The 12,641-nt window shown below is 43.1% G+C and overlaps 1 protein-coding gene across 1 annotated transcript in view; it reads right to left on the reverse strand.

Annotated features, from left to right (window-relative positions):
- Positions 1–12,641, reverse strand: part of LOC135809326 (uncharacterized) — a 79,550-nt gene that overhangs the window by 47,020 nt on the left and 19,889 nt on the right. Inside the window, exons 23-42 of the mRNA XM_065322659.1 lie at positions 12,141–12,296; positions 11,666–11,863; positions 11,316–11,438; positions 10,294–10,449; positions 9,300–9,506; positions 8,877–9,023; positions 8,276–8,425; positions 7,648–7,824; positions 7,076–7,201; positions 6,658–6,777; positions 6,250–6,426; positions 5,608–5,730; positions 5,075–5,185; positions 4,470–4,583; positions 4,232–4,345; positions 3,586–3,699; positions 3,159–3,272; positions 1,886–1,999; positions 1,084–1,596; positions 94–237 (exon numbers count right to left, since the gene is read on the reverse strand). Of these exons, the coding sequence (XP_065178731.1) occupies positions 94–237; positions 1,084–1,596; positions 1,886–1,999; positions 3,159–3,272; positions 3,586–3,699; positions 4,232–4,345; positions 4,470–4,583; positions 5,075–5,185; positions 5,608–5,730; positions 6,250–6,426; positions 6,658–6,777; positions 7,076–7,201; positions 7,648–7,824; positions 8,276–8,425; positions 8,877–9,023; positions 9,300–9,506; positions 10,294–10,449; positions 11,316–11,438; positions 11,666–11,863; positions 12,141–12,296 (3,198 nt within the window). The remainder of the gene's footprint in view (positions 1–93; positions 238–1,083; positions 1,597–1,885; positions 2,000–3,158; positions 3,273–3,585; positions 3,700–4,231; positions 4,346–4,469; positions 4,584–5,074; positions 5,186–5,607; positions 5,731–6,249; positions 6,427–6,657; positions 6,778–7,075; positions 7,202–7,647; positions 7,825–8,275; positions 8,426–8,876; positions 9,024–9,299; positions 9,507–10,293; positions 10,450–11,315; positions 11,439–11,665; positions 11,864–12,140; positions 12,297–12,641) is intronic.

Below are 12,641 nucleotides of genomic sequence, written 5' to 3' on the forward strand. Positions count from 1 at the left end.
ATCCGCATTCTACCTGCAGAGACACCATGGCCTATGCTTATCCGTAGTCTACACACACGTAGATGGCCAATTCTGGGATGATCTTAAACTTACCAACACATCCAGATGCCTCGGAATAGTACTGGCTTGAGCTTGTGCATTGGTCACATCTGGAGCCAGTATAGCCAGTTTTACATGTACACTGTCCCGATGGTGAGCATGCTGTTCCGGATGAACCATGTTGCGAACATTCGCAGCCTGTACACAAAAGTTGGCGAATAATGACAAGATTGAATTGCCAGATGTGCGTCTGATCAGGGTTCCAGATTCCAACATACTAGAAAAGGCACATTCTAAAAAAACTCAGTGAGAGATAGGTAATATACTGTAACGCCGTGTATAAATGCTGGGTGCATTCCTGTAAAAGTCTATGCAGAACTAGGCTTCCACCACTGTAGTACTCAAATCAGGCTTGCATTCAAACCAGTTTTTTCACTGAACTTCACTTTTTTTCGAGTTGATGGTGCATATGGAAAATCAGGCGTGTATTCAAAACCGGCTTCTATAGGAGACGGGCTCATATACACGACCTTTCGTCACTGGCAATGCATTCCGCTACTCATCAAGCACTTTTAAACCGGCAAAAAAAACAAAAAAAGCATTAACCCGCAAGCGTGCACTTGCAAACACACGGATATCATTTTAAACGTGGTGTCCCAGCAACTTCAAACGGGACCGCACCCATACAAAATACAGCCCGGCAACAGCACCACAGTTCATATAACAGCATCAGTAGCAATATTGCCAAAATGCAAATTCTAGACCAGACTCAGCAACTAAATTCATAGCAATTAAATTTTCTTTTTGGCCTTGATACTCAAAAGCCCACAATTTTAAACACTAAATTAGAATGTGGACTGCATGTTTGGATGGCATTTTGCATGGGGAAGGGAGGGGGTGGGGGAGGGTGCAGAAAACAACAGTACTGGCGTGGTAGTGATGTGTGATAAACATTCGGCTGCATAGCCAGTGCTGTTTAGTGCATAACTTTTGTGACGTATATACACTGTACAAAGCTGGGCAACTAACTCCAACTTGACTTACCCTGGCAACGCTGAACAGAGTTGATATTGAAGCACGTGGTGGTCGAAGAAGGGAGGAAAGAGCCTGATTGACAACTGTCACACTGACGGCCAGTGCTTAGTCTCTTGCAACTACATTGCCCTGTTGCCCTATCACATGTATCACTCAATGATCCACTGCTATCACATGAGCACAGGGAGCAATCTCCATTGTCAGCATAGTATCCTCGATTGCAGCTGCTACAGGTTAGGCCAGAATAAGCAGCTGTGCAGCTACATTCGCCTGAAGTTGAGTTGCACATGCCAAGAGTACGACCAGCTTGGCATGGACATGAGGTGCATGTACTGAAATCATTCAACTTTGCTGTGTAATACCCACTAGCACACTGGTTGCAGTTATCTCCTTGAACATTAGATTTGCATGTACAAGTGCCCGCGGTCTGGGAGCAGCTGGTTGTACCACTTGCATCGCAGGAGCAGGGAATACAATTTACGTTGTCTGTAGCTCTCCTGTGAAGTGCTGGGCACGACCGAACTGGAGAACAACAAGCGAAACCAAGTATTCAGGTCAAAAGCTGACAGTATACTCCACTTCTTCACATGGCAAGAATGAGGTAAGTAAAACAGGGCTAGGGCATACTGCAATGGCAATGTAAAAACACGGGTTTATTCAAACAATACGGCATGGAAAGAAGGAAGAACACCAAAGATACAAGGGATGAAACTCGGCGATGAAATTAAAAAGAAAAATTGAAATAGTCTAATCCAAAGAAACTCTTGGCAGATGTATCAAGTGCAACAGAACTCCAGCAAGTACCACTTACGGTTCTGACAGTTAGCACCTTCATAGTTTCTGGTACAGTTGCAAGAATATGAGTTCACATTGTCAATACAGGCTCCACCATTCTGGCATGGTGAGCTCGAGCATTCATCAACATCTTCGAGAAGAGAAGCAACAGACAAAAGAAAGAAAGTAAATTGATCAGTTTTCCGGATGACTATTGTACGCAGACGGTGTGGCTCACATGATTTGCTGGCACTGTTTTCATGAGCCTATGCCTCAATTTGCCTCAATTTGAAAATCTTGGTACGGGATATCACTGTGTCGGTCGTACACTAGTAATATGATGTCATGCCATAGGACAAATAGTGGAACATTGTAAGCTGAAATCAGGTTGCACCCCCACCAGAGACTGAGCACATTTTGTGAAAAGTGTGCCAAACTTGATTGCATTCTTCAAACTGTGTACGAGTCACCATGGTCACCTTGTACGGTATAATGGGTGAAGCCTTAAGGCCGATTCATACTTAATTTCGCGTACGGGAAACGCGTCGCGTCGCAAAAAAGTTGATCTGAGCTCAACTATTTCGCGTACTGGAAAGCCGTCGCGCGACATGAAGTATGAATCGGCCTTTAAAGATTGTGAACGTGATCATTTGGGACAAAAATCAATGTTCTCGCCAGGTTTCACTGTGAAAAAGTGAAACTGCTCGGTCTGCTTCGGCTTTGAGGCAGGAGCAAGCAGAAAATGTTCTGGCAGAGCTGGAACAGGTGAAGTCCCAACCAAACGGGCTGTTCAGGTGAATCCTGTTCTAGGACTGGGAAATATATTGACATTTTAAGTATATCCCACTGGCTAGCAACTCGAAATCTAACTGCTGTGCATGAAAATATAGCAATAGACATTTTGCAGGGAAACAACAGGGCAAAGGCAAAGATTTTTCAATATGGCTCAGCGAGGATTCGCTCGGCCATACATACAAGCTATGCTCAGCCATACACGTCACGCTCACCCATACCGTAAAGTACCGTTGACCGCACCCTCTCTAATCCCCCCCCTGTCGATTTTCTACCTGTGAAGCGACTTCGGCATATACAACAAAAATACGATGTTGAACCGACGCATGCACTGCTGTACACAATACTTGCCAGTCCAGGATGAAAATGTGCACAATCCAGCACATCGAATCTGAACTTCTACGTTGTTGTACATCGTCCGCCCCTGCCGAAAATCCAGCTGGGAAGCGACATGGCGTGGGGGGCGGATCAACAGTACTTTCTGGTACTAGTGCATGTCATGCGCAGCATTCTCTTACCTGTTTCGCAGTTAATTCCTGTATAGCCAGGTAGACAGGCACACGTGTACAGAGCTACACCTTGGGTGCATGTAGCAGCATTTTGGCATGGGTTGTTTGCACATTCATCAATGTCTGGCAAACGAGCACATCAACAAACCACCGCAATCACTATCTACACATCACGTCAGCATGAGATTGAGCAACATGCCCAGAATGGTCTTGTAACCACTGGAAATGCACAATGCTGTGTCTGTCAGGACAAGGACTAGTTTTTGTTTCTGATAGAGATCTAATGCTGTGTCTGTCAGGGCAAGGACTAGTTGTTTTGTTTCTGATAGAGATCTAATGCTGTGTCTGTCAGGACAAGGACTAGTTGTTTTGTTTCTGATAGAGATCTAATACTGTGTCTAGGAGAGCTCTGAACACATACAGGACAGGCACTTACCAACACTGCAGGTGCTTCCAGTATAACCTGGCTGGCATGCGCAAGTGAAGTCAGCAATCCCATCAGAGCATGCACCGCCATTCACACAAGGGTTTGGTGCGCAGTCGTTTATGTCTGCATAGAGAGAGGAAGGAGACACAGCGGTGGCAATCAAAAATAAGAGAATGGGAATGATTCCAAATACGACAAAGGCGCTGTTTCGATCTATATGATAGAGACGTCTGCTTGTGTTAGACCAGTTCCCATTTCAACCCAAAATAGGAGATCCTACCTTCCTCTATCAGCAGATAAATTAAATGTCACTTTGAAGTGATGACGCCACACACACACAAGGACAAAACACACAAACACACACACATACACACACACACACGTGCGCGCGCACACACACACACACACACACACGCACACCTCACACACACACACACACACACACACACACACACACACACACACACACACACACACACACTTCGAATCCCTATCAGAACTTTCTTCCACAACAGATCTCAGTCAACATCGTTTCTATTATGACATGCACTATTATCTATAATTCGAACCTGGAAGTACGGGATTAAGCCTAGTATTCTAAAGGAAGGGCTATGCCTTGATTTGGAACAAAACAAGAAAAGAACGGATATCTTACTCATGTCACAGGTGATGCCTTGGAAACCCGTTGGACAAGTGCAGTTGTAACCATTCACTTGATCCATACAAGTGGCACCGTTCAGACACGGAGATGACGAACATTCATTAATATCTGCGCAGAGAAAGAGATGATAATGAAACCAGTACCGGAAATCGGTACCCTAGACCAAAACGATAATCCAACAGGACGGAAAACAGAAAGTTCATTTACAGTTCAATTATCGTGTACAACTAACCAGTCTGGCAGAATGTTGATGTGTATCCCGGCAAGCAAGTGCAAGTGTATTGATTGATGCCATCCTGACATGTCGCACCATTTTGACAAAGCGAGTTTGCACATTCATCAATATCTAGAGAGGAAATAAAGGCAATGAATCAGTCAATCCGTCTTATTGGCACGAGTCACCATCGTGAGAATAAAAGATAATAAGAACGGGCATGTATCTCTGGGGACTTGCCAGCTCTAAACTAAACTGCACTGGTACCCGGTCAACACCAGCCGAGGGATGTCTTGATCCGAGAAGGCGAGATGTTGATTAAGGATTTTAGCAACGAAGGAAACCCTCTTGCAGACCATTACATTATGATTAGCATTTCATACTCCTGGCTGAAGAGGCTAGCAGATGTGTACAATCTTAATTGCTTCAGGTTTTTACAGCAAATATACAGAATTGTTGAATTCTCGGGGTGAAGAACTCCTACAAAGAAGGCCCACTCCGCATTCGGATTCCACGGGCGGCTACTACTAAAAGCACAGACTGCGACATGCTCATGCTGTCATCACGACTAAGTCGTCAGCAAGTACAGTGGAAAGCAAAAGAGCTACACATCAAAGACCTACCTGTTTGACATTCACTCCCGGTGTATCCAGGATCACACGTACACTGGTAGAGGTCAACCAGATTGTTACAAACTCCATTCTGGCAAGGGTTACTGCTGCATTCATCAATGTCTGAGCAACATTTCACAGACAGCACACACAGGAACATCAATTAAAAACACTAGTGATTTTTACAGCAATCATTTACGGCAATAAGTCAAACAAAGAACAAATAAGAATCTCGGATATTGAGCCAATAATAATGTAGAAAGGAAAAGGGTATATGGAAACGAGTTAAGAGTAATAATGTGAATAAATACTATAGTATTAGATACTGAGTGAAAGTGACCACTATACAGTTATTGGCAGGAAATCACTGCTAGAACTCCTCATCAAATAAATAAGGAGTAATGGACACCAGGAGCTACTTGTATGCCGGTCCAAGGCCCATTTTTGGCTGAATTATACTTGGAGATCTAAGCCTAATTTTGGCCCAAATCAGGTTTAACACAAGCACAGCACTGGGTTCGATTATGTAGCTTCAAGACACTCACCTTGACAGTTGGTACCATTTCCAGTATAGCCAAGATTGCATGCACATGCATAGGAGCCATCATTGTTGCTACACGCTGCATTAGCTGAACATGCGTGTGTCCGAAGGGTACATTCATCGTTATCTGCAGTGCATAACGCGGTACACAGTGCTTGAATAAACTTCCGCACCAACAAATACAAAATACACTATTTTTGTCAACTTGGAATTTGTTGGCAAGAGACTGTCGATTTCATAGAACACCAGAAACTTTGGACGCATCCGATTACATGCTCTGAGATTACGGCCATGTAAACGAATGAATGGAATTTGTCGTGAATTCTGTACTCGTGACCGTGGAAAGGGTTCACGTATACAACTATTAGTATAAATCATGTACTCAAATATAATATGTAGCAAACAAGCATGCGGTCCAGAAAGTACACACCAAATGCGTAAATTCTGGCGGTAGAATTCGAAATTCCGCCTTCACTTCACTTCAATTCCTTGGATTCTGACGACGAATTCTGTGTAATCATGCATGGAAACGAATTCCAGAATGGACAGAATTGGGTGTGATCAAATGCTCCCATGCTCCCTGCCAATCGGCAATTTGTTCCCAGTTTGGTAGAAAATGTGAGAATAGCGCAATACTGCAACTCACCAGCACACGTGGTCGTTGTATAATTTGTTGGTTGTCCACTGTGTTCGCAAAGAACATGATCAGCTCCTTCCAAAGTGTAGCCAGTATCACATGAAAAGTTCAGCCGCTGGTTATAAGTAAAGATGCCCAGAGATACGGTACCATTGCGTGGCGGAGTAGGCCTCTGGCAGGTAACAACTGCAGGATCAAACCAGAATGCAGAAATGTTTAAAAAAGAAAGATCCCAAAACAGCGTACACGCAACTGTCGGGCACAGAAACAAGGTCCAAAGTGTCAGGCACAGACAGAGCTGCAATGCAGAAACAAGATCCAACGTGACTGCATCGCAAGTGACAATCACGTACAACCGGCCAAAGACTGCCTGCCTAGATGCAAAGGGTGTGTGACAAACTGAGTGTACAGACTTACTTGTACAAGAGAATCCTGTGCCATTGTAGCCAACAACACAGTCACAACGATAAGTACCAATCATATCCGTACAGTTTGCATTCGTGTCACATTCGTGCCCACTTACACACTCATTGATATCTACAAAGAGAAGACATACAAAATGCAGATCAAAAGGCTGCATTGCACAAGTTCACCACCTGATTCCGGGCATTGAAGTTGACTGTTGATTATGGTTCAAAGAGAGAACAGTTACCGGTAAGTATGGCTGATATGACAAGCCCACCTTTTTGTGTTCTTCTCAGACATGCTCTCTAAGAAATAATTTGATCTATCGCAATCGTACTACTGTGCTAGGGGAAATTAATATGGCTATGTAAACAGTAGATGACACACAATTCCACAAGCACATGTTATAGGATACGGAGACAAAACTTACTTGTGCAATAGGTCCCGTTTCCAGTGTAGCCACTCTTACATGAACACCCAAAACTTCCTTGAGTGTTAGTACACATTGCATCATGGTGGCAATCATGGAGAGTAGCGTTATCACACTCTACAATATCTGGTTGATGGAATAAATAAGACAAGAACATGACAAAATACTGTAAGTCGAATAAATTCACAGCAGCAGCTTCTTGTGACTGCAGTGGACCCGTAGCAAGCCATATCAGGACAGACAGAAGCAGGTTTTGGTTAATCCGGCAATACCATAGCCTTTCATACAGTTTGTGTATGATATGGAGGGTATACACATGATATGGAGGGTATACTAGGGTATACACATGATATGGAGGGTATACACATGATATGGAGGGTATACACATGATATGGAGGGTATACACATGATATGGAGGGTATACACATGATATGGAGGGTATACACATGGCCACCTCAACAGTAAACACACATTGATGGCCAAACGTTGGTCCGGCCATGGCCTGACCAACCGGACCGGTTCCGCCGCCTCCACCCTGCATATCCTTAATAACTACATTGAACTACACTCACCTTGGCACACGGGGGCCGCGGCTGTAAGACTTCCACTATCATCACAAAGAGAACTAGGCTCACCAACCAAACGGTAGCCAGTATTGCAGGAGTAAGTTACATTCTGATCAAAGTTAATTGTCGGCGGAAGTGGACTGACACTACCATTTGCGGGTGCAGTAATTTGACATACTTTGACTGCATAAGAAAAAACATCAGAAGCAACAAAAATCATGTAGATAAACTCCATAATACATGCTATTTCTTGGTTAAACTCCAGTGCCTTACGTTTAAATATGTACTCTGATAAAACCAAATTGGCTGTGCTGCAAACAGCCTCCTCTGTACTGTCAACATACACAGTCTAGAGTTGCGCGCGTGCGCAGTATGCAGCACATGGACTTGGCCCGACCGCAAATATTCGAATTTTCGAACCTTCGACCTAGATATTATCCGATCGATTATTCGTTGCAGTTGAAGACATCGAGGAAATTAGAATAATCGATTATTCGCTGCGTCACTAGTTATCATAATTATGGACTGAACTCCCATGGCATGAACTGGGCTTATAGACAGATTCAATCTTGCTATGTAAGAATGTGCAGCAAGAGCCTAAAAGCAGATATGCTGGGAAAGATATCCAACTTACTTGTGCATGTTGGTGCATTCTGCCACAGCCCACCAGTGTTGGTACACGTTTGAGCTGTTTGGCCTGGAATGTTCTCATAACCAGGAACACAGGTTACAACTCCAGTGGTAAGAATGGAATCAATGAACTGCCCTTCTGGAATCTTGCAAGCTATAGCAAAGAATGAAACAAAATAATGAAGAAAAACATTGCTGAGGATTCAAGAAGAGGCCTTCTCCATCTTGCCCATGAGTGCGATCACTCTCAGATTTCTTCATATACCAGAGAACATCAGTTGCAACAATTTACAGGAAAGTGAAAAAGGCTGCAGGTGCAGAAATATTCATCGCACCGTCTTGGTTACAACAGTACGAATGGGAATCTTACAAATGTTTGCCCCTGAAAGCATCATCAGGAATGGAAAGGACTTTGACACAGAGACTAGTAACATAGTTCAAAGGTAGAAATAGACATTGCACGTAAGTGACAATTCACACAGGTGACGATACCAGTAGGGCCCTTAGGGTGATATCCAGCAGAAAACAGCACAAACATTAGTAGCAAAAACATTACGTAAAAGCATTGAAAAAATCGTATGGCCAAATGGGCAAAAAACACATACCTTGACAACTGCCAATGTTCTGCCAGGACACAAACGCATCTTGGCAAACAGGCAGCGACCCATTGTAATAGTATCCATCGTTGCATGTTACTGTGCCACTAGCTGACACAGAGGCAATGTTGTGACCACTACCATCAACCGTACAGGCTAATCATAAACAGAAATCACAAAGAAGGTGTAAACACACATGAGGAAAGCTAGCAAAACACAACCAGCACAGGACTATTATCAAAATACACAAGCATTGCAGGCGCAAGTCAGCGCACCTCAGTGCTATTTACCACCATTTCAACAAGTCTCCAACAAATCACCTCTAACATGTTAGTGCACTTGAAAAGTAAATCTCTGAGGTACACATTCTCACATGTGCATATGTAACAGCAAACAAGTAGGCCAGCATGCAGTGTGCAGCAGGAGTCATACCTTGACAAGCTGGTATTGATCCAAAATCAGCGACATCACTCGAGACGGAACAATTAACAAGCGTGTTGCTCGTGCCTGTTGAAAGCCTATATCCCTGATCGCAGTTATACACAGCTGAAGAGTACAAGTTTGCTGAAGAGCCAGAAACAGCTACTCGAGTTCCATTCACAACACCATTGGTGATTGCTGCTGGCTCGCTGCACAAAGCTGCAAAGCACAAAGATTGCCCAAACACATGCCATTAAATTATTATTATTGCAGTACAATGGTGCTGATTTGAACCTCAATTTTCCGGCAAGTAACTTTTAACTATCCCAAACTGTATGTTAAACCCAATATCATGTATGTCAGATTGAAATAAGCAAGACATTCAAATTAAATTTGAAAGCATTGGGACACCTTTAAATTCAAAGGATAAATCAGGGAAGTGAACTGCCTGAAAGGTTCGATTGCTGGTGAGGTTGGCATTCTTTTCTCTTTTCAGACTGATCCTTTGAACCTTCAAAACCATAATTTGAATTATCGTACTGTAAATCAACAATTTTCTACGAGAGAGAGAGAGAGAGACAGCATAACAATGGACTAGGAGGAGCAATTGGTAACGTTACAATGACAGCCGTGACTGTAGTATACACCTCGATGTTCTAATGGCTACTACTCAGAAGTGTCACAGGTAAATAATGGAGTGATCATATGCAATAATTTAATCAAAACGATGGCTGGATGTTACAGAAACCCCTGGAAACAGGAGCTGGACGTTGCAGGAACCTCTCATTTCGCTTCACAAGAGAATCTCAAAGTGAGAACAGCCTTGCAATTAAGAGTGTCTAAAACTGAGGGAGGCAAAAACTTCAGTGAACTCATGGGACGGAATCATACCTGATGATCAACACCAATCGAAAGAAGAGAAACAAAAAATAAGTTACCGGCAAGCCACCACAGGTGTGCTGCCCTCTTATGTAACAAGGCAGAGAAGGACGTATATAAAATATACCTCTGCAGTTTCCAACTCCTTCCCAATTGCCAGTTGTTGAGTTCTTGGGGCATGTAGCAACTGAGTTGCCTTCAACACGTGTATAGCCAGTTGCACAGGTTACTTGGCCAGTAGTTCTGTCAACACTGGCGATGTTCAATTCAGGGAAGGTACAACCTGAAGAAAAAAAATCAAAACAAATGCAAGTAAGGCAACGTGGCGACAATAATCTTAATAGTGCAATGAATAAAACTACAGTTGTCGCAGGACTTCATGGCGCTCGGACAACTGCAATACTAGTACACAGACTCTCACTAGCTACATAGTACTCTGATTCTGGCACGTTATTTCTGCATTGAATAGTGATTGATTTTCCGCGCCGAATTTCCGACGCTGCATGCATGTCCAATGCGCGTCAACAGTACTTCACACTTTCCTTTTCCCGCGTTATCACCTCAGCTATGCCAGTTTTGTATGTGGAAACCCCTATAATAGCAGTTTGGTCCATATTTTTAATCATTCAACATCTACCTTCACTGATGAGCTATGTATTAGCGAAGCAGCTGTCTGAAGGAGTTTATCAATATCGTCTAGGGAAGTGTCCTCGCAATGGTGATGGTTGTGTGCAGGAGGGTCTAGTCGGCTAAAGAGCGCAATGTAATGAGTGAGCCAATTAGTTTTATTCATTGCATTATTGAAATGCAAGTAAAACTACACTCACCAATCTGGCAAGAGAGCAGAATCGGTGGTACAAAAGTTCAGAAAAACGATTAACTGCTGACGAAATATGTTAGTACAGTCAAACCTCTTTAGCCCGAACACTAATAAGGCGAACATTCCATTAGTACGAACTAGGGCTAATCCTATGGTTGGCCAGGTATCAAATCAAGTCGAAATTATTTCTCAACGACGAACTCCTGAACGATGATCTATTTTCAAATTTGATTTGAACAAACTGCTGACGAAACACGTTAGTAACTTAGTATCACAAGCAATCAGTCAGTCTGAAGCTCCTGTCCCATGCAATGCGTACAACTCCTCACCCCGACAAGAGGTTCCATTTCCGTAGAAACCAGCATTACAAGCGCATGTGAATGATCCAACAGTGTTTGTGCACGTTGCTGATGAGTCACAGTTATGTGCACTGGATGCACATTCATTGATATCTGAAATCATCGTAATAATTGTAAAAAAGAACATAATTTTACACTGCACAGAAACACACACTTCCAACACCAGAAACACCAGAAACATATTAATCATTATACTGATACAGGTGAACCGACACTGAATAGTTGGTATGCAGCCGCCATCTACAATGGAAGTTTGGCTATGAATTAAGTTACATAGGTAAGCACCAATGAAAACATAAAAGCAATAAGCAATTGCTCACCATCACATCTAGGTGGTAAGGTAAACTCTGGATTGTCATTTACAACAGAACATTGAATAGTTGCCCGGTCACTCGATAGACTGTATCCTCCATTACAGGTATACACAACTGAAGAGTAGAAGTCAGCAGTGGAGTTTGCAACAACAACGACACTTCCATTTGCCACTCCATTCACAATCACCGGAGTGCTGCACAAGGCTATATGAAAAAGCAAAAAGGCGTGAATAGTAAGAATGATGTGAAAAGGCCATTGCAGCAACATAGTAGGAAAATGGTGAATAAAACACACTTGACAAGATGGCAGTAAATACCCAGATGCCCAGAAGTAACTGGGCATTCTCCGTCTGCATTCAATAGTTATTTCAAAACGATACTCCTTCAAACCCACCCACCCCCAAACAAAAACTTTTTCGTTTTGAAAATATTATTGGTAACTTTAGCTGGCCCCTATTATACATAATAAATTGTCAAGTACCTCTGCAGCTTCCAACTCCTTCCCAATTGCCAGTTGTTGAGTTCTTGAGGCATGTAGCAACTGAATTGCCTTCAACACGTGTATAGCCAGTTGCACAGGTTACTTGGCCAGTAGTTCTGTTAACACCGACGATGTTCAACTCAGTGTAGGTACAACCTGCAAATGATAAAGACCAATGGAAGTAAAATTTACACTTATCCAGCTGGCAAGAGAAAAGTTGTTGTAGAATTATTGCAACAAAAGATTAGACCAATGAGCAACTGCTTGCAGAAATACCTAAGCATCACCAGTAAGGGGCCATCGGGAAATAATAGTGTCATGACCCGGATCAGACTCGTCGTGAAAGCGACCACGCATTGAGTTCAGCAGCCAAAGCTAGACTCCGAAAGAACCATGATTAGTCCTGCGAAGGATTTGGCACTTTCGTTAGTTGAGCAATCATGGCTTACAACTCGTGGCCTAGAGTCGCAAAGTGTTGTCGTACGTCGGCAACACCTTCAG

The sequence above is a fragment of the Sycon ciliatum genome, chromosome 2, assembly GCF_964019385.1.
Source record: "Sycon ciliatum chromosome 2, ocSycCili1.1, whole genome shotgun sequence".
NCBI lineage: Eukaryota > Metazoa > Porifera > Calcarea > Leucosolenida > Sycettidae > Sycon > Sycon ciliatum.